At 55.6% G+C, this 19211-nt stretch overlaps 1 protein-coding gene across 2 annotated transcripts in view; it reads left to right on the top strand.

Annotated features, from left to right (window-relative positions):
- The first annotated feature begins 436 nt into the window (after window positions 1-436).
- Window positions 437-19211, top strand: part of FOXP4 (forkhead box P4) — a 50505-nt gene continuing 31730 nt past the window's right edge. The window contains exons 1-2 of one of the 2 annotated variants that reach the window (XM_036249037.1): window positions 437-483; window positions 17895-18111. In XM_036249037.1, the coding sequence (XP_036104930.1) occupies window positions 17911-18111 (201 nt within the window). In that variant the 5' untranslated portion in view covers window positions 437-483; window positions 17895-17910. Of the gene's footprint in view, window positions 484-14498; window positions 14804-17894; window positions 18112-19211 lie in introns of those variants that run through there. The other variant, XM_036249036.1, reaches the window with a different exon arrangement.

Genomic DNA, 19211 nt, shown 5'->3' on the forward strand with positions numbered 1-19211 from the left:
GCCACTCGCAGCCCGGGCTCAGTCGTAGCCCCTCGGAGTCCGGAGCCGGTCGCCCCTGCGGACCGGACAGTGCGACCGGTGGCCGGGACGGAGCCCCCATCCTGCGAGGAGGGCGCGGCGCAGGCGGCGGCAGCGCGGCGGGGAGGAGCCCGGGCCGGAACCAGGGCTGGGCCGGGGGCGGGGACGCCGGGGTCCCGGAGCCCCGGAGCCGGAGCGAGCGAACCAGCGTCGCGGGAGGACCGGGAAGGAGGAGCACAGCCTGAGCGAGCCGAGCTGCCCACAAAGTGCGATGCCCCGGCGGGGCTAGGGCGCGCGGCGGCAGGCGCGGCGAGGAGGGAGGACGCCCCGGAGCTGCGCGGCGCTGGGCGGCGCGGAGGGGCAGCCCCAGCGGGCGGCGGCGGGCCCGGGCTGCGACCCGAGCGAGCCCCATGCCCCGCGCGGGCTGACGGGCCGGAGCCCGCACGGAGCGGCCGGGCCGGACAGGTAGGTGGCGGGCCGAGCCTGGGGACGAGGGTGGGGGCTGGGCCGGCGACCAGACCAACTCCCGAGCTCGCGCACTCTCTCGCCCGTTCCCTGGCTCACTTTGTGTTTGCAAACTGCCCGCCGGAGCCGCGCCGGGAGGAGCCGGGCCCAGGCCGGCACACTTTGTTCCAGCCAGGGCCGGCTGCTGCGCCCTGAACCGGCGCCGCGCGACACCCCGCCCGGGGCCGGGCCGTGGCGGCCCCAAGCTGCGTTGGGAACAGGTGGGGGCTCCGGCGCGGCGGCCGCGGGGGGGGCAGCCGGAGGTCGGCAGGAGTGGGGGCTGGAAAGGCTACCGAGGCCCGCCCTTCCCCAAGAATCCGGGCTCCGCCCCCTCCCGGCCTGACCGCTGGGAATGGGGTGTAAGGGGGCGCGACACCCCCGCCCGGCCCGAGTCAGACAAAGAATACTTCCCGGCCCCGACTTTCCTGAGCTGGGGAGGGAAGTGAGGGAGTGAGTTTCCCCAGCCCCAGTCCGTCCAGGACTCCCTAGACTCGCCGAGGCAGATGGGGGCCAGGGTCCCAGTCGCCGCGTTGCCTCGGGTGCAGAGGAAGACTCGTTTTGCTGGGGTCGCACCTGGGAGGTCCCGGGGCCAGTCGATCTCTTACCCCATCGCTCGGTCAGCTCACAGACAGAGCGGAAAACTTCTGGGGGACTTGAGAGCGTTTGGAACCGGCCCCTGTGATTTTGTGCGCTCGTGCTGGAGAGAGGGACCGACCTGGCCGATACCTTTAGTCGCCCATTTGAGGAGAGCCCCCGTCTCACCGTGTAAGGGGGGGGCGGCAGCAGAGTTCAGAGGCTACATGGAAAGTGCCCCGCAGTGACCAGCGGGACCCTCCCACAGACTAAAGACTCTAGTATGTCCTTTGGACAGACCCCTCCCCCAGACACCTCTCTTTGACCCGTGGTCCCCCCCCCACTTCAACCTTGCGCTCCCCACCAACACCAAACAAACTGACTTGGTCTGAGCCCCGGCACAGCCTGGGGCTCTAGAAGCTGGGGTGCCCTGAGCGACATGGGGTCCCGGCCTCCCAGGCAAAGGACCGTGTGATTTCGCGGGAAGCGGATTCTGAGGCAGCGGCCCTAAGGGCTGCAGATCCCTGCTCTCCAACTGGGGCGACCTTGTGAACACACTGGCATCCCACTCAGACTCTAGATGAGGTTGGAAGAAGAGGATATGGAATCTCGGAGACCCCAAGCTCACCGAGCACCTGGCTTCTCCCTCTGCACCCCTTTCTTTCTTCCAACCCCGGCTTGGCCGATTTCCTCCCTCTTTCAGCGGGCGCCTGGGGTTTAAGACACCTGGAGATCACCGTGTGTCGGGACCTCAGCTCTTGGTCTCCCTGCAGGTTGACCTCGGAACCTGGAGCTGGATTGGGGGGTGGAGGGAGGAGCAACTCTGAGTCTGAAGCTGTCCTCCCCACAGTTCCTAAGAAAGCCCAGGAGCATTTTGGCCAATGCGGGTTTTTACTTGGACTTCAGCATCTTCATACCATGTTTTAAAGCCCCAGCCTGGATTGTCCCACAGTGAACTGTGTTGGGGTCTGGGATTGAGGGCCATGGGAGCCAAGCTTGAGGGGTAACTAAGGCTGGAGCCGGAGGCTAGGCCCAGTGCCCGCCTCTCCCACACAGAAAGAAGGAGCAGTGGGGTGGTCTGTGGGGCCTGTAGCCTCTGGAGGATCTAACCAGTCCCACAGAACTCGGTAATGGAGACCACCACACTGAGAATTTGAACCTAGAAACTCCCTTTCCTTAGAGAATGGGGGCTGAGCCCTGTGGATGCTGGGCACTTCAAGCCCCTGACTTTCCTCTTGAGCCATCTGGTGGGTGTAGGGGCCCCAAAGGGCAGAAGGCTGGGCTGTTCCAACCCAGCTGGGGGAAGGGGAGCCACTTGCCTCAGACAACCCCTGCCCAACCCTGACCACTGCCAGGAAGGGGAAGTCTGTAGGCTTGTGCCTTTTTGTTTGTTTGTTTTTTGTTTTAAATTTGATAAACTTTGTCTTGCGCGGTTCTGGGGCTCTTTGTCACCTGGCAGGCTGGGAGGGCTGAGGACTGCTGAGAGCACTTGAACAGCTCACCCCGAACCCGCACCCGCACCGTAAGCGGCCCCAAAGCAGGGCTGTGGGGAGGAGGCTCCCCATCTGGGTGTTGCTCCCACTCTCCTCAGTGGGGCTAGGGGGCATGGGCAGGAAGCGGCACTATGGGTGCCCTCTCCCCCACACACCTCCAGGACCCCACCAAGGTCTGAATCTCCTTCTGGAGGCCGACCCATCGATACCCTACCCTGACCCTGGCCTTGGCGCTCAGTTGTGGGAGACCATGGGAAGCTTCTCTCCTGGCACCGAGCGCTGGGCCCCTGGGTGGGGTTTTCTGTCCTCTCAATCCTGGGCAGGCTTCCCAGGAGTTATAGAGTTGGGGAACCCCTGAGCTCTGGAGAGAGAGAGGCCTGATAGCAATGCTGGGGAATGCCCGGGCAGGGCAGGCTGGGCCCAGCTTGCGAAAGGACCTGCCCCTGTTTATTTTCTGTGTAGGTGCCCTTCTTACACCTAGACACCTCCACCCCACCCCCTTTCCTCAGCCTGTGGCCAGAAACTTCCTTTCTGGCTGCTGGCAGGTAGGTCCCTTCTTGCCAGGAATGTGCATATCCTGCTGGGCCCCTACTCCAAACACACCTCTTCCTCAGGGGGGTAGGAAAGCAGGGGGACTTGGGGGGGCTTCCTTTGATCCAGTAATTCCCTAAATGTTTGCTGAGCCCCTACTCTGTCTAGGCAGGTACCAGGCTGGGCACTGGATTGCCCAAGCAGGGAAGGCTGGGGTCTGCTCTCTGGACCTTGTACATTGTCAGGGTAGGAAAGACAGATACCACTTGGGGGGGGGGGGCAGGGTGTCTGTTTTAGAAGATAGGTGTGAGGTGCAAGGGAAGGGAATGGTCGTCCCCCCCAAGAAGGCTTCCCTGCTCTGCCACACCTGCAGCCGCACTCTCCTTACCTGCACCCTGACCTCATGCCACTCCACTCCCTTCGTGGGATTTCTGTCTCTCCCGAGGAAATGCAAGCCCCTCCACCCCTATCCCAAGCAAGCACAATGTATTTACTTTTCTAATAGCCCCAAATACAAAGTAATAATTTCTTCCATCGAGGGAGCAGGGCATAGTTTCCCCCCATGATCTTACAGCTCTCCCAGGGTCCCAGATCGCGGCCTGGCAGGTCCCATTTGTGACAGGATTCCGAGACTCCGTTGGCTGAAATGCCTTCCTCCCGCTCGGTTCCAGAACTCTGGGACCCAGGGCAGAGCATGGGTCAGAGTGAGAAGACTTTGGAACTTGCCAGTAGTGATGGGACTCTGGGAAACTTAATCAAGTTCTTGGAGCCTCAGTTTTCTTATGTGTGAAGTAGGTCAATAATTCCCACTTACAGGCCGTCTGGGAGTTGAATGAGAGCAGGCGTAAACCACCTAGCACAGTGCCTGGCACACTGTAGTGCTGACCAGGGCAGGGCTTTTATTGTTAGACTCTCCGCATTGCCAGGCCACACGATGGACTGAATACTGGAAATGCTTGCGTACTATCCTTTTTACAGAGTGGGGAGATGGAGCCCAGAGAGAAGAAGCAACTTGACTGAAGTTGCACAGCTAGTTAGCGTTAGAGCAGGGGCTAAAGTGTGGGGCTCTTAACTCCGTGTAACCAGTAAGGCTGGAGAGGAAGGAGAAAGGGTACGGAGGACCTGCCAACTTTCCCCTCCTTCCTTCACAAGCTCAGACATGGACCACCCCTCTGGCCATGACCCTGGAATGTACAGTTGTCCCCTCTCTCCCTGGCCTCCTAAGATGCTCGAGGAGACAAATAAAAATGGGAGGGGTAATTCCCCAGAACACAGAGGAGGAAAAATGGCTGGCAGTACCACTTCTCAAAAAAAAGAGAGACTTCTATGGTTTGAAACCCTAGCTTCGCAACCTCATGGAATATAAGTCTGACAGGCAGTCTCAGATCAATGTGGTACCTACCCTTGAATGGAAAGAGCAAAAAGAAACTTCTCTTGAGCCCAGCCGGTGTGGCTCAGTGGTTGAGCATCGACCCATGCACCAAGAGGTCGCTGCTGGTTTGATTCCAGTCAGGGCACATGCCCAGGTTGTGGGCCATATTCCCAGTGGGGGGCATGCAGGAGGCAGCCAATTGATGTTCTCTCTCATCGATGTTTCTATCTCTTTCTCCCTTCCTCTCTCTCTAAAATCAATAAAAAATTTTTTTTTTTTGTTTTTAAGAAACTTCCCTTGAACTTGAAGTTGCTGGCTCGCTCAGCATTACCTTCTTGGATTCTCTAGGGAAAGGGAAGCACACACCTCTTCCCTGCTGCCAGTCCCATCATGTTGGGATCAGAGCAGGAAACTCCTTTACTCTGAACTTCGTGGCTTGCCATGCAGTAGTGATGCAGTGGATGGCGCTGAGCGGGCCCCACGTGGCCCCACGTGGCACCTGGACTCCAGCACACCTGAGCTAGAAATCGAGCGCTCTTAGCACAAAAGGTGCATATTTGGAAAGAGCCGAGGGGGCTGGGCCATGGAGTCAAAGCTTTTGGTGCCTCAAGGGAACCATCCTGGCCTGGGCCTGGCTGGTGCCCGCCCTCTCCTTGCCGCCTATCCCGGGACTCCCTGCTAACCCTCCATGGCATCTTTGCCTTTGCTGGGCTGTCCCTCGCTGTAGTGCAGCCTTGTCTTTCCCCTCCCCAGCCCTGGCCGTAGCCATGTGACCTGTGCCCCCAATTCCAGCAGCTCTGCCTACTCTCTGGACTCCATCCTCTGCCCAGCAGGAGCTTCCCAAGCTGGGACCTGAGGGTGACCGAGACCACTGGTCACGCAGGACAGGGGTAAATGGTATTTTCTCTCCCACTTGCCAAGGCAGGTGGGGTGGGGGGAGAAGGTGAGTTTTCCTCAGACAGTAACAAAGGGGAGTGTGTAGCATAGTGACCCCCTGGCATTTGTTCAAGGTAGGTAGGGTGAACAGGCAGAAGTTACTCAGAGTTCCCACCACAGTGAAGGAGGGACAAGTGCGGCTGAGCTGATGGCAGGGGAATGAAGACAGGAACTTCGCTTCTTCATTCCACGAACACTGGAGCCTGGTGTGTGCAGTGGCCCCAGGAGGGTCTGGGGGAAGAGGTTTACTAAGAGGTGGCTGGCTAAAACTTGGAGAATTAGAAATGGAGCAGGTGTCCCAGCTCTGCTTCTTTCGGAGGCTGGAGGCAGGCTCTGGTCCTGACTCTCCCCAGCCGGGACACCTACTCTGGCCCCTGAAGAGCCCTCAGGGGGGTGCTGGGCCGTGTGAAGGGCCACTGGCAGGTGCGGGGGCTTCTGTTCTTGTTTCCTCAACCGGGAGATTCCCCAGCGGAGCCCACACTTCAGGAGACCCAGGCCTAAAGAAGTTGGTCTGAAAGAGGCGGCGGTGTACTCCCTTTCTTCCGGGACTCCTCGGGCAGATGTGCACCCGCACCTGGAGGGAGTGCGCTTGGGCTGGGGAGAACCTGGGGAGAGATGGGAATGTCGGGATTTGCAGGAGACCGAGGCGGTGGCGCCGCCGTGAGCGCTTGGGGAGCCCAGCGCTGAGCGTCGCCCTCCCTTGGTTCCAGAGGCTTGCGCATCTCGGGGGGAGTCATCGCTCGATGGCAGTCGGAAGGTGGCCGGCGGGGTTGAGGGTGCGGGGTCAGTCCACACCGGAGAGTCCCTCCAGAAAGCGTCTGGATTCCCGGCAGAGCCAGGGCTACCGGCTCTCCCCCCGCTGAGCTCACCGGCTCTGGGTTGCTAGCCCGGCCAGCATTTCCCTGCGCCTCTGCGGGCGCGTCAGTACGGCTGGCAGGACGCTCCTGGATCTCTGGCACCTGGGTCCCGGCTGCGGTGAGAAAATGCGGTCACGGACCGGCTCTGCCCATTGCCGTGGGCCCGGGGACCGCTGGAAGAGGGGCGGTTCGGACTGCGTGGCCTCTGCCTTTCAGCCACATGGAAGGTCTCCTGCGTGGTGTGCTGCCCTCCTCGTGCTCGGGGATAACTTCGCGGGTGTCTGGGTTTCCGGTCTGGGACTCGCTGGTGAGGGCCACAGCGCCTGGTCCAACTTCCTCATTCCCCCTGCGACCTTAGGCATGACCGGCTTCTCCCCGGGACTCGTCTTCCCTCGCTGTGCACTTGGTGAAGGAGCAGCCGCCATCCCTTCCCTGGCCTCCTTCGCGCGAGGGTTGGGCTCTGGCAGCGGAGACCCGGAGGTCCCTGCGCACCTCCCCTTTGTTCCACCGTGTCCGGGGCCCTCCGCCTCCGAGGTCTCACCCGAAGGGGCACCGGTAGGGTGACCCCTCGGCCCACACAAGTCTCCTCCTTCCCAATTAGGCGGCGAAGCCTGATTAAAGGGGCGCTACCTGACCCCTCCCGCCCGATCCCCATCGAAGAGATTTCCCTTCATCAGAATCTCACATCCTCCAGAAATTAATTTGATGCTGCTTGTTATCAATTAATTGAATCTCTTTGGGAGAGAGAGAGCCCAGCCAGGCGGCTTCGCCTGGGCCCTTGTGTGCCGCTGTTCAGCCCTGTCCCTCACGCCAGGACAGCCTCGCCCCTCCCCACTTCTCTTTTTCCGCCTTGCTTTTAATTTTACATATTTTCTAATATAAATCCACTGCTACGGGCCCCTTTTCCCAACTGGCTGGGATGAGACCCATGGGCTGGGCACTACCTGGAATTCACCCTTTCTGAGCTGTGGGGGCCCCCTTCTCCTCTGGGCCCTGTTTGATCCTTCCTTAAATCAACAAAACCTCACCCTTGGGGAATTTGGCCCTGACCCTGACCCTGTGAGCCACAGGGGCTGCTGGTGAGAAACTTGGAGAGCAGGACTGGAGGAGGGAGGCCTGGGGACAGACTTCATAGAGCCTCCCTCTTCACACACACACACCCTGGTTTGGAAAGGGGGACACTGAAGGACCAGGCTAGGGACCTGTCAACCCTCAGGATTTTGTGAAAGTTCTCTTTTTTTTTTAGAAGAAGCATTTAGGAGCTCTTGCCCCTGCCAGGGCTAATCCGTCAAATGTCAGGGAGAGGGCACAAATGTGTGGTACCTCCTAGCTACCTTGTAACCAGGTCAGGCATCTGCAGAAATGGGCCCTCAGCATTTCAGAGGACACTTGGGAGCCCAGACTTTGCCTCCTGCATGGGAGATGGAGGAGGAAGGTTCTAGAAGACATTTCGATCTGGGAGGAGATTGTGGCAGGTATAGAGTAGACGTAGGTGGTCACCAGACCCTGAATGAGGAACTGTGTTTTGCCAGTTCACATACCTCCTTGTTCTTATAGTGATGTTTATTACTCTCATTTAACAGGTGAAGAACCCAGGCCGAAAGAGGTGGTATAACTTGTCCAGGGTCACACAGCTAACTGGAACCTGCCCCTCTGGAATGCTGGCCATAAAGGCTGAGGTCACAAGTTGACTAAATTCACCCCTTATGAGTTTTTGTTGACCCACACAAACTTTACTATCATGATAAATTTCACGTAAATATCCCCACCTGGCTCCTTTTAAAAAACCCAAACACTGCCAACACTAAGCCTACATTTTGGTGTGGTTAAGGATAGACTGAGACTGTGTGCCCCCCAACCCCCCCCACACACACACACACACACCTCTCTCGGCCTTCTAGGTGACCAGCCTAGCTCCTGGGGGCATTTTGGTTAGTAATTCTGACGTGGATATTTTACTTGTCCTATGTGGGGGTCTGTGCAAGGGCTCAGAGAAGACCTTTAAGGATGTCCCCTGACCCAGTCTGATTCTCACACAGCTTCTTAAGGTCTATGGTTGTTTTTCCTTCTTTTTACCGTAGAGAGAATTATAGGGTTCTCTGTCTTGAGGGGCCTGTTCCAAGCTGAAACCAGCCCATCACTGCCCAAGTCAACCCCTCTAGCCTGCCCCCAAACTTACATACTTTTTGTTGTTGGTCAGGGCTGGGGGCTTTCTTCTAAGAATAGAATCACGGCCTGGGACTAGGGAAGAACTGGGCAGAAGTCATCTTTCTGGAACAGGGAGACATGATGAAGGATGCTGCAGCTTACATATTCCAATATGGATGTGTTTTGGATTCCCCTAAGTTAGTACCCAAGACCCCTGTGAAAGCCGCACCTAGACAGCATTTTGGAGACAAAGGGAAGGGCTCAGGCATGTCCAGCAGGCTGGGCAGAGCAGCCAAGGCAGAGCCCCAGGGAGGGCCAGTCCCAGTGATCTGGCCCAGGCTGGCTGGAGTCCCTCCTGTGTCCAGAGAAGCCCCCTGGTGCCAAGGGTACTATCAGAACCAGGCTCCAGATGGCTACTGAAGCCATGGGTGAGTAACCCCCATCCTTTAACCAGCAGGCCCCCCACAAAAGACGTCACTATTTAATTAGCCATCTCTGATTAACCAAACTTGGCATTCGGCTCCTCTTGCCCTCATCTTTCCCAGCTCCGAATCAATGGCTTTGATATGCTAATTAGGGAGTAATTTAATTTCAAAAGGCCGCAATTAACAAGGGTGTTGTGGACATGCTGTAGTTAAGCGGAGTAATCTAATTTGCATTAGTAACAAGCAGGGACTAATTAGAAGCTTAATTAGACACTTAGATGGCTCTTATGTTTACTTTCTTAATGAGATGGAGTGGGATCTTTGGTTCTTTTTCTTTTTTTTCTTATTGTTAATTTTTCCTTTTGGTCATTGTACTAGGAAGGAGTATTGAGGAGGCCACCTTGCTAGGGCCTGGTGGGAGCATTTTGGATTTTGAGTGCCTTACGCAGGATCTGAGAACCTTCTGAAGGAGATGAGAATGGAGGAAAATCGAAAAGGCTGACCCCTGGCCAGTTTGGCTCAGTGGTTGAGCGTCGGCCTGTGGATCAGAGAGTTCCGGGTTCGGTTCCCACTAGGGGCATGTACCAATAAATAAATAAATGGCTGAGTGGCTTGTGAGTCTTCTGGGACCTGGCACCTTGCTGAAGGGAGGGCAAAATTGGTACAAATTTTATGACATCAATTAGGGAATAAATGTATCAAGGGCCTTAAAAATATGCAGTTCTGCCTTCCAAACACATGCGCTAAGTAAACAGTCAGAAACGTAGCATGTTCTGTTCGCCTAAGGATGTTTATTGCAGAGTCATAGTAAAAAAGCAGGTATCAGTCTGGATGTCCAGCTCCCGGGGATTGGCTAAGTAGATTCTGGACCATGCAGCCCATTCGAGCAACGATGTGACCACTAAAAACTGTTGCTTAAAATATTTGATGTCATGTGGAAATGGTTATGATAGTAAGTGGTGAGTGGAAAAATAGGAAAATTCAAACCACGTACAGATTATGACCCCAGTTTCACTTTTTAAATGTTTATATGCCCAAAGAGAGTGAAAGTGGACTGACTGGAAGGGGCGGGTCCACGGGCCAGCTCCCTGGGTGGTAGAATTATGGGTACTAACTATTTTTTCTTTTTTTTTCCTTCAAAAATTTCTACCAAGATGTTTTTTACTTTTATGATTAGAAAATACTTAGTTGAAACTTGGGAGAGAACTTGGAACAGACAGCACAGGATAGTGGCCCATCTTCCAAATCTGGCTCGTTGTTACCTTTTTTTTTTTTTTTTTTTAATTAAAAATATGGTTTTTTTGCTTGACTGGTGTCACTCAGTGGTTGAACACTGACCCATGCACCAAAAGGCTGCCGGTTCGATTCCTGGTTGGGGCACATGCCCAGGTTGTGGGCCAAATCCCCGGTGGGGGGCATGCGGGAGGCAGCCAGTCGATGTTCTCTCTTATCAATGTTTCTGTCTCTCTCTCTCTCTCACTCTCCCCCCCTTTCCTCTCTCTCTAAAAATCAATGAAGGAAAAAAAAATTTTTTTGATGTTTTTATTGATTTTTTTAGGGAGAGATAGAAACATCGACTTGAGAGAGAAATAGCAGTCTGCTGCCTCCTGCACACCCCCACTGGGGATCAAGCCTACAACCTGGGCATGCGCCCTGACTGGGTATCGAACTGGGACCTCTCAGTCTATGGGAGGATGCTCAATCCACTGAGCCACATCTGCTGGGCTAGTTGCCACCTTTTGGAGAGGCTGTCCTCACCCTGCACAAAGCTCCTCAGGCCCTGACATTTTGTGCTAAGAGGCCTTAGGTGGTCCTTAGAGTTGGGACAGGTAGCTCCCAGGGTGTCATTTAGGGAGAATGCCAGCCAGAAGTGGAAGTAGAGAGGAAGCTTAGGGTGCTAACCTCCGACCCCCATGAGGGAGAGTCCCAAAGTACCAAAGAAGCCAGGGTTGGAGAGGGATTAAGCGTCTTCTGGAACTCGGAGCCCCATCTGCTTGGGGAGAGATGCCACTGTCCTGCTCAGAGATCCCAGCAGTCGTGTGACTTTTGACCCTGCTCTGGTTTGGGGTCCCATTTTGGAGCTGTAGAGACATTCTGACCCTTGGGTCCTGCTTCCTTTTCCTCAAGTCTCGAACTAAGGGCTGGGGTCAGTTTTGAAACCGTAGCCCGCTCAGCGTTGGGGTGTAGCAGGATCTTCTGAGCCCCCATAATTATGCTAACTACTCTACCCTGAACACCTTGATACCACAGCAACCCTGAAAGGAAGGTTTATTGGTATTAGCTCCAGGTGACAAATAAGGAACCCAAGGCTCAGACTGGCCACCTCTCTGCTCAAATGCTCTTACTAAGGTAATTGGAGACCAGAGAAGGGCCAGCAGGTAGGATGGCAGATGAGTGGCCGGCCAAAGAAGGCCAAGGCCAAGAGAGGCTACTGCCTGAGCCTTCCCCTCCCCTGGCATCCTGAAACCTGTGGGCCTTTGGGGCCTGAGCTGAATGGGGGTCCCTGGGCCTTTGAATTACATATTGGGAGGCATCCTTCAGTTGCTTGTAACATCAGTGCTTATTGGTCTGAAAATTCCTCTGCTTTATGTCCCCTGACACAAGTAAGATCTGACTGCAGGATAGCTAGAAAGAAAGGACAAGAGAAAGAAAACATATGGCAAATTCATGCTTTGTTCTGTGTGGTACTCACATGTGTGCCCTGAAAGTCTTGAAACTGGCAATCTCTTGTAACGTAAGGGTGTTTGCATATGCTGTTTCCTCTGCATTCAGTGGTCACTTTGCCTGGCCAATGCCTTCTTACCCTTCATTTCCAAACATAAATGCTATTTCCTCCAAAAGAAGGCCTGCCCTACCCCCTCCATTTAAATTAGAACCCTCTCTTTATTCTCTGTACTCACATTTGATAGAATTTACTTCACTTGAGCTTATCTATTTATTGGTGTCCTTATTTGTCATCTGTCCTCTCCCCCATGGAAGCATAAGCTTCAGGAGCATAGGGCCTATGTCCTGTCTGTTCAGTTCTGCATACACATGGTAGGTGCCTAAAGATTTGTTGAACCAATGAATGAAGGGTCGTTGCTGGTGTAATATGCTCCTGGCCAGCCATTGGAGGAGAGAGAAGAATGACTTTGTCCACAGCCCAGGTTCTACTAGTGGCTACACTTTCAAAAAGACAAATGCTAGATTTACTCAGAAAAAAAAGGAGGGGAAATAGGACCTTCATTATTGCCAGTTGCCCTCAAAGCATTTAGGACACTAGTGGACTGGCTTTTTTAAAAAATTGATTTGGGGGGAGACGGGACATGAATTTGTTATTCCACTTATTTATGCATTCATTGGTTGATTCTTATATGTGCCCTGACCAGGGATTAAACCCGCTACCTTGGCATAACGGGAAACACTCTAACCAGCTGAGCCACCTGGCCAGGGCTGCACTGGCTTCTTTGAGTTTTGTAAGCCTGTGTTGGGCAGGAGTCCCTTCTCAGTTTCCTGTAGGTAGATCCTCAGAGTTAGGCTTAATTAGGCACTCAATCCATTATGGAATGGAGTGGCCTTGGAGATGGATCATCTGGTTTTGGCCACCAGGAGGCTCCTAACCAGTCAGTTCTGGTCTTGGAGCCCTGTTGCCTTGGGCAAGCAGCAGCACCGTCATCTGGGAACTTTTTTAAAATGACAGTTCTCAGGGCCACTCCAGACCTATTGAATCAGAAACTCCAGGTCTGGGGCCCAGCAGTCTACTTTGAAAAGAACTCCAAGGTGAATCTGATGTGCTCAAGTTTGACATTCTCTGGCTTAAGGTTTTAGTCCATTTGTTCTCCCTTCCCTCCACCCCGTGATAATATATTTTAAGAATCCCTATCTGTCTTTTATGGCAGTCTGCTGCCCAATCTTTTTTTGGAAGTTGATAGGAGTATACATTATAAATAGCTACATCTCGTCAGGTTTTCCCCAATATCCAGAGGAGACAAAGGGGGAGTTAACTTGGCCCAAGTCACCCAGCAAGTTGGTGATAAAGTGGGGCTGGATGCCAGGTTTTCCAACTTCTAGTCTCAGGCTTTCAGCTGGCCCCACCACTAGATTCCAGGTTTCCGGAGGGCTGGGAACACTGTCTCCTGCTTTCAGCTCAAACCACCACCACTGCTCTGGGTACAGGGTGCCCGCGGTTACACCCTCACCCTCCAGGCTGCGCGAAGAACTGGGAGTGCGCCCCTCCAGCTGCGCGCAGGCACGTGCGCGCCCGGCCGCCTCGCGCCGAGAGCGCGCGGGCCGCCCCGCCCCTTCCTCTCCGCCCTCCTTCGCGGGTAAACTCCGGGCATCCATCAGTCTGTTAATTGCACTAATTAGAGATCGCGGAGGTGTTAATTGGAAAACCCTGGTATTGTGCCTGTTTGGGGAAGAAAACGTCAATAAAAATTAATTGATGAGTTGGCAGGGCGGGCGGCGCGGGTTCGCGGCGAGGCGCAGGGTGTCGTGGCAAATGTTACGGCTCAGATTAAGCGATTGTTAATTAAAAAGCTACGGTAATTAATACTCTCTTACACCATATGGGCCCGCGGAAAAGGCACAAAGGTTTTTTCCACGTGTAGGACTCCCCAGCCTTTTTCCCCTCCCCCGAAAGCACCCTGGCCCTTGGGTCCTCCCGTTGGTCCCAAGGTGGGTGGAACTCGTCACTTCCGGACAGGGAGGGGACAAGGCGGACCCGGAGGAGTTCCGAGGCGTCCCTTACTGCGAGCCCAACAGGGTTCTTAGAAGGGCCAGGAGCCTCTGGGGAAGTGGGAGCCCCCAGTGGCCCGCAGACTCCCCCAGAGCGGAAGAGGCGGCTGCGGCTTTGACCCAGCTTCCTTCCTTCCGAAGGTGGGGGCGTCTGCAGGAGCTTCGGGCTAGGCCCAGGGCTCTGAGGTGCCCTGTGTCCCTAAGGGGAACCCTGAGAAATGGGAGACTAGAACCTGCCTCAGGGCAGGATCAGAGCCCCAGACAGAAATCCTAGATCCCCTAAAATAACTCCTCTGCAGTTGCTCCTGCTCCCCCCACACACACACACACATACACCCCAACACATGGTAGCAGAGGGACCTGGGAAGGCTGGGGTGAGGGCCTCAATTTACTGACCCCTAGAAAGACCTTCTAATCACCCCCACCCCCTCACACATGTTGTATAAAGGAAGAATGAACAACCCATTAACTTGGGCAAAGGACAGTGACTGGTCCAAGGTCCCCCAGCTGGCCCTAGACACCAGGTTGTCTAATTTCCAGAGCTTTTCTCCTTCTCTTCTGTGGGTGTGCAGCTGCTCTTTGCTGAGCAAATAGGTGACTGGGGAGGAGCATATGGAAAGAGGTGGAAGGGCAGAGGGAAGGAAGGAGGGGGCTGTTGGAGGGCTTCCGCCACCCCCCAGCACCTGAGCAGGAAGTTCAAGTCTACATTGGGTGGAGCCTTTTGGGAAAGGGACCACAGCTGCGACTCAAATGGACCCTTATTGGCTCCTTCCAGCTACTACAACAGTGTGACTTCGTGTGCACATGCTGGACCAGAGAATTTGATTCCTGGAGCTTCCAAGTCATAATAGACCTTTAAGATCACCTCTCCATGCAGAGATGGGAAGTTGAGGCCCAGAGAAGGAGGAAGACAAAGTATTCACAGCTAGCTGTGACTGAACTCAGGCTCTCTGACGCCCAGGCCCCTGCCTTCCCCTCTAGCCAAGGGTCCAGGTTCTCACGGACACCAGCTTCTTCCGCTACACTGCAAACCCTTGTCGTTACAGGGCACTGATATCAAGGCCTATCTCCAGGACTCCACCCCATCCCAACCCTAACAGGCACCCAGAGCCTGCTCACCCACTGTGTAGGGAACACCCCAGTGCTATTGCAACACCCTGTGGAGAAGTGAGCAGGAGGCATGAGGCCACTGGTGCGCTCATCCTCAGAGGACAGGTGTCCCAGGCAGAGGTGAGGGCCCGCAGAGCGCCTGGGAGCACGGCCGTGCAGGTTTTAGTGGGTGTTGGTGGCCTGGCAGAAGCGTGGAAGGAGGTGAAGTTCCCAGGAGGGGCAGAGTGTGCCACGTGGGAATTAATGCCATTCATACACCCTGCGGAAATGACTTTTCAAATGCATATAATCTCAAGCATGCAAATGAGAGGCTTGCTTCACCCTGTTTAATATGAATGATAAGCCCTTGAATAGCTATTATTACATGCCACATTGCAGCAATTATGTTGTTCACTGGGTGTCTCTATGTTCCCCCCATTAAAAAAAAAAAAAAAAAAAACTGAAAAGGGACACCTCTGTTTGGATTCTCCTTCCTTTCTCCAAACTTGCTGTCTGATCCACAACTTTATGGTGTGTGTGTGTTGGAAGGTGGGGCACTCATTCTTACCCCAGGAAAGTAACTGCTGGATTCTCTTTCCTTTCTCCTGTGCGCACACACCCCTGAGGCTCTGGTCTTTGTCCCTTGGGGCCCAGGCGTTCTCAGATCTCAGAGAAGCTAGACTTGGAATCAGGGCTGGCAGCTGCTCTCCACCCCTAGCAGGGCCAGTGTTGAGGGAGAGGGAGACTAGAGTGGGCCCCGGCTGTCTCCCCATCCCCCTCATGTAGCTGGGGCCCAGGCCAGAGTGGGGGAAGGTGCTCTGTAGGCTGCTGAGAGGGATCGGGGTGGGTGGTTGGGGAAGGGGGGCTGGAGCCCTGTGCTCTGGCGGGTGGAGGACGGCGCCCACCCCATCCATCATTTGGCAGCCACTGGCCCTCTGGCTGACACGGCCATTAAGGCCTGAGACCAAGTGCTCAATCTCTTCCAAACCATCGCCCCCATCCTCACCCTCGCCCCTGGTCCAGCTCCTCAGGGCCCAGGAGTGGGGTGGCAGCTGGGAGGGGCACCCAAGAGAAATGTTCCTTGGAAAGACAGACAGACGTACAGACATAGGACACTCCAGCAGCACAGGTTCCACACAGGAAGCCACACGGATCCCCTGGCCAGAGACACCCAGAGTCCCAGATGGAGAGGGGCCTTCGGAGCAGCGAGGTGGCTCACGTGGATTGGTGGGCTCCCCGTGGGCCCTCAGCAGCTCTGCAGCCCGCCCCCCGCCCCCTCAGACCCTCACTTGAACTGGTTCTGCTTCCAGCAGGGAGAAGACAAGCAGGTGGCCCAGCAGCGTGAGGGGAAGAGAGTTCTCCCCGCAGTGCCAGTAGGGAATTAGGGAGCAGGAGAGAGGCCCTCGGGAGCTGCCATTTTGAGGAGGAACCAGGGCAATAATCCAGTCTGTTCCAGCAGTTTCTCTAATCTGCTACCTGCAAGGCCACCGTTCACCTTTTGGGTCAGGAAGACCATGTGGTTGTGGGGTCTGCTCAGGCCCAATGAGAACCAAGAAGGGAGGAACGAACCCTAGCCAGCTTCCACAGACCGCACTGGCTGCTCACATGGCTTCTGTCCCTCGATTTCTGTGTGACCTGGGCCAAGTCTTGACCTCTCTGAGCCTCACGTCTTCACCCTTACAAATGGGCCAGGCGTAGAAGCAGTTGATTGGAACTTACTCTGCTAGGTGTTTTGTAGGTGCCGTTTTATACACTCCTTATAGGACTCTAAGAGGCTGGGATTAATTTACTTCTGCAGTCAGGAAGCTGAGTTTTAGGAAGTTTAAGACATGTGTGGAAGCCCTGGACAGTGTGGTTGAGTATTGCCCTGTGCACCGAAAGGTCACCGGTTCGATTCCCTGGCAGGGCACATGCCCACGTTTCAGGTTTGGTTTCCGGTGGGGGTATGTGTGGGAAGCAACCAATCGATGTTTCTCTCTCACATTAATGTTTCTCTCTCCTCTCCCTTCCTCTCTCTCTAAAATCAATAAAAGCATATGAAAAAGACGGGTTGGAGGTCCGTGGTGGATACCAGCCATGTCCTGGTTCACTGAAATCCATGTGCCACTCAAGGCACTTTGGGGGACAGTTGGAGACCTCCCGACTCTGAGAACGGCTCTGCAGCTGACGTTCTAGCACAGGCTGTGTGTAAAAGCCCCTGAGACAGTGGGACCATAAGTTATAGAAGGAAGCGCAGACCTCCTCCTCCTCACCACCCTGGACACTCCTAAGCATTCCCTCTCTTCCTGGGGATGTTTTCACCTCTCCTTGGGAGGAACTGGGTGGGAGAAAGAGGGTATGGGATACAGGCCTTGACTCTTCGCCTCTGTAAATCCCCAAATTCTGGACCCTGCGCTTTCTCATCTGTCAAGTTAGAATGATAATAACTCTCACAGTTCCTGTGATTGGGATTCCTGGTACTTGTAAAGAAAAAATAAATCATTGAGTGTCTACTCTCGGCCAGGCCCTGGGCTGCCAGCTTCAGCATGGAAGGTCGGCGGGGCGGACCACGCTGCCCTCACCGCACAGCCCCACCAGGCTGTGTCCGCTCCCGCAGGTGCTGGGCGAATAGCAGCCATTTCTGCTGTGGAGCAAACATTGATTAGAACCTCTGTGTCCTGGGGAAAGAGACTCTATAAGGAGGCTCCTGCCCTGGGGAGCTCCCTGTCTACAGGAATAAACACAATGGCCATTACAGGTGTTTGTGCCAAAGGGGGAGGAGCTTATAGTGAGTCCCAGTGAGTAGCTCATCTGCTTTTAAATTCTTCCAGAACTGTCACCCCTCCCCTCCCCCACCCTCATTCCCCCAGCCTGGCCTGGAGGGAGAGGCCAGAACAGGTTTGGAGAGGGGAGGGGGGGCATGGCCTCCTCCCCTGTCCTACAGAGGTCTTCTGGAAGTCAAGTTGAGCAAAAGTTAGGGGAGGGGGCAGCTGCAGTCTGGGGAGCTGCCCCTTACCTGGGCCTAGAGGGAGGGTGACATTGGGAGAGGCTGTACCCCAAGAAGGGTCCCAGGAGCAGCCCCTAAAGTTGAGAAGGAGGAGAATATGTCCCAGGACTGGGGTGGGGGTGTTGGATGGTGGTGTTAGGGAGGTGTTGAGGGGCATTGGTCGCTTCCCCGGGGTAGAACCCTCACCTGCCCTGCCCATTCAGTCTGGAGCCTCAGCCCCTCCCCCCGTCTCTCCTCCCCCTCCAGGTCCCGCTAGAGCGACATGATGGTGGAATCTGCCTCAGAGACAATCAGGTCAGCTCCCTCTGGTCAGAACGGCGTGGGCAGCCTCTCCGGGCAGGCCGATGGCAGCAGCGCCGGGGCTGCGGGCACTGCTGGAGGCGGTGCAGGCAGGGACCCAGCAGCAGGCGACAGCAACGGCGAGATGAGCCCCGCGGATCTGCTGCACTTCCAGCAGCAACAGGTAGGAGCTGGTCCCCTCCTGGGCCACAGGGACAGGGAGAGGGCACAGCAGGCCCCCTCCCACTGTACCCTGGCCACCCCTGCCATGCTCTGGGCCAGGCAGCTTCACTTGAACCTTCTTGGAAAAGTCCAGCTTCCAGGGACTTCCTCTGGCCCTCCTGTCCTAGTGGCCGACCTTAGCGCCGTGGGAAAGCTTCGCTTTCAAGAGAAAGAAATGGGAGGGGGGTCCTGAGATCATGGAGCTTAGAACAATCTCAGAAATGCCCCCAGGACAGACCGACCGGGGCAGCAGGCCTGAGGGGGCGTCTTGGATGGGTGGGCGCCTGGGCTCTCCCCGCACACTGGCTAAGTTAGCAGGGTAGGGGGAGAAGACCCTCACTTTCCAAGTGTGTTCACTGGGGAAAGGGGGCCGTGCCCATGGGGGTATCTTCACTTTGTTTGCATTGTAAAATACCCCCCCATCTCTGCCTGGGCCCCTGACCCAAACTGTGAAGAGATTAAACTTCCAGCCACCAGAGGCCACAGCAGCTGGGAAAGGCCAGGAGCCAGAGGCAGAAGCAGACCTCCATTTTCAGGGCTCAGACTGGGAACCTTTGTCTGCACCCACTTCCCCTCTGCCCCTGCATCATTCCCACCCTGAATTGCAGAGTTCAGGAGTTCAAGACCAGCCTTTCTGCAGATCGAGAGGCCCTAGGGTGGGGAGCCTGGTTGGGTGATGACAGAACAGGGGCCCCAGGTCCCAGCCCCACCCGGGGCTCAGGGAGAATAATCGTGCTTGACAAGTTCAGGAGAACCGGCCCAGCCAGCCCTGGCCTGGAGATTTTCCTTCTCTTACTTGACTCCCTGCTCTTCAAATCACTGCTAGTGACACTGGCCCTTGGGGGCTCTGCTGGGAGTAAGGAAAATACAGGTTCTGCCTGCCCCTCCCGCCCAAGCCCCCACCCCTGCCTCATGTGCACAGATGTGTGTGCATTGCCCTCATGCCATCTCCCAGGTTCACCCTGGGCCTCCTCCCCTCACTCCGTGGCCTCTAGGGGGCCCTTTCCCACCACAGCCTCGGAGCCAGGGGTCAGACTGGAAGCCGCATGGTCCGAAGCTGGG

This window comes from Molossus molossus, unplaced genomic scaffold (genome assembly GCF_014108415.1).
Source record: "Molossus molossus isolate mMolMol1 unplaced genomic scaffold, mMolMol1.p scaffold_m16_p_8, whole genome shotgun sequence".
NCBI lineage: Eukaryota > Metazoa > Chordata > Mammalia > Chiroptera > Molossidae > Molossus > Molossus molossus.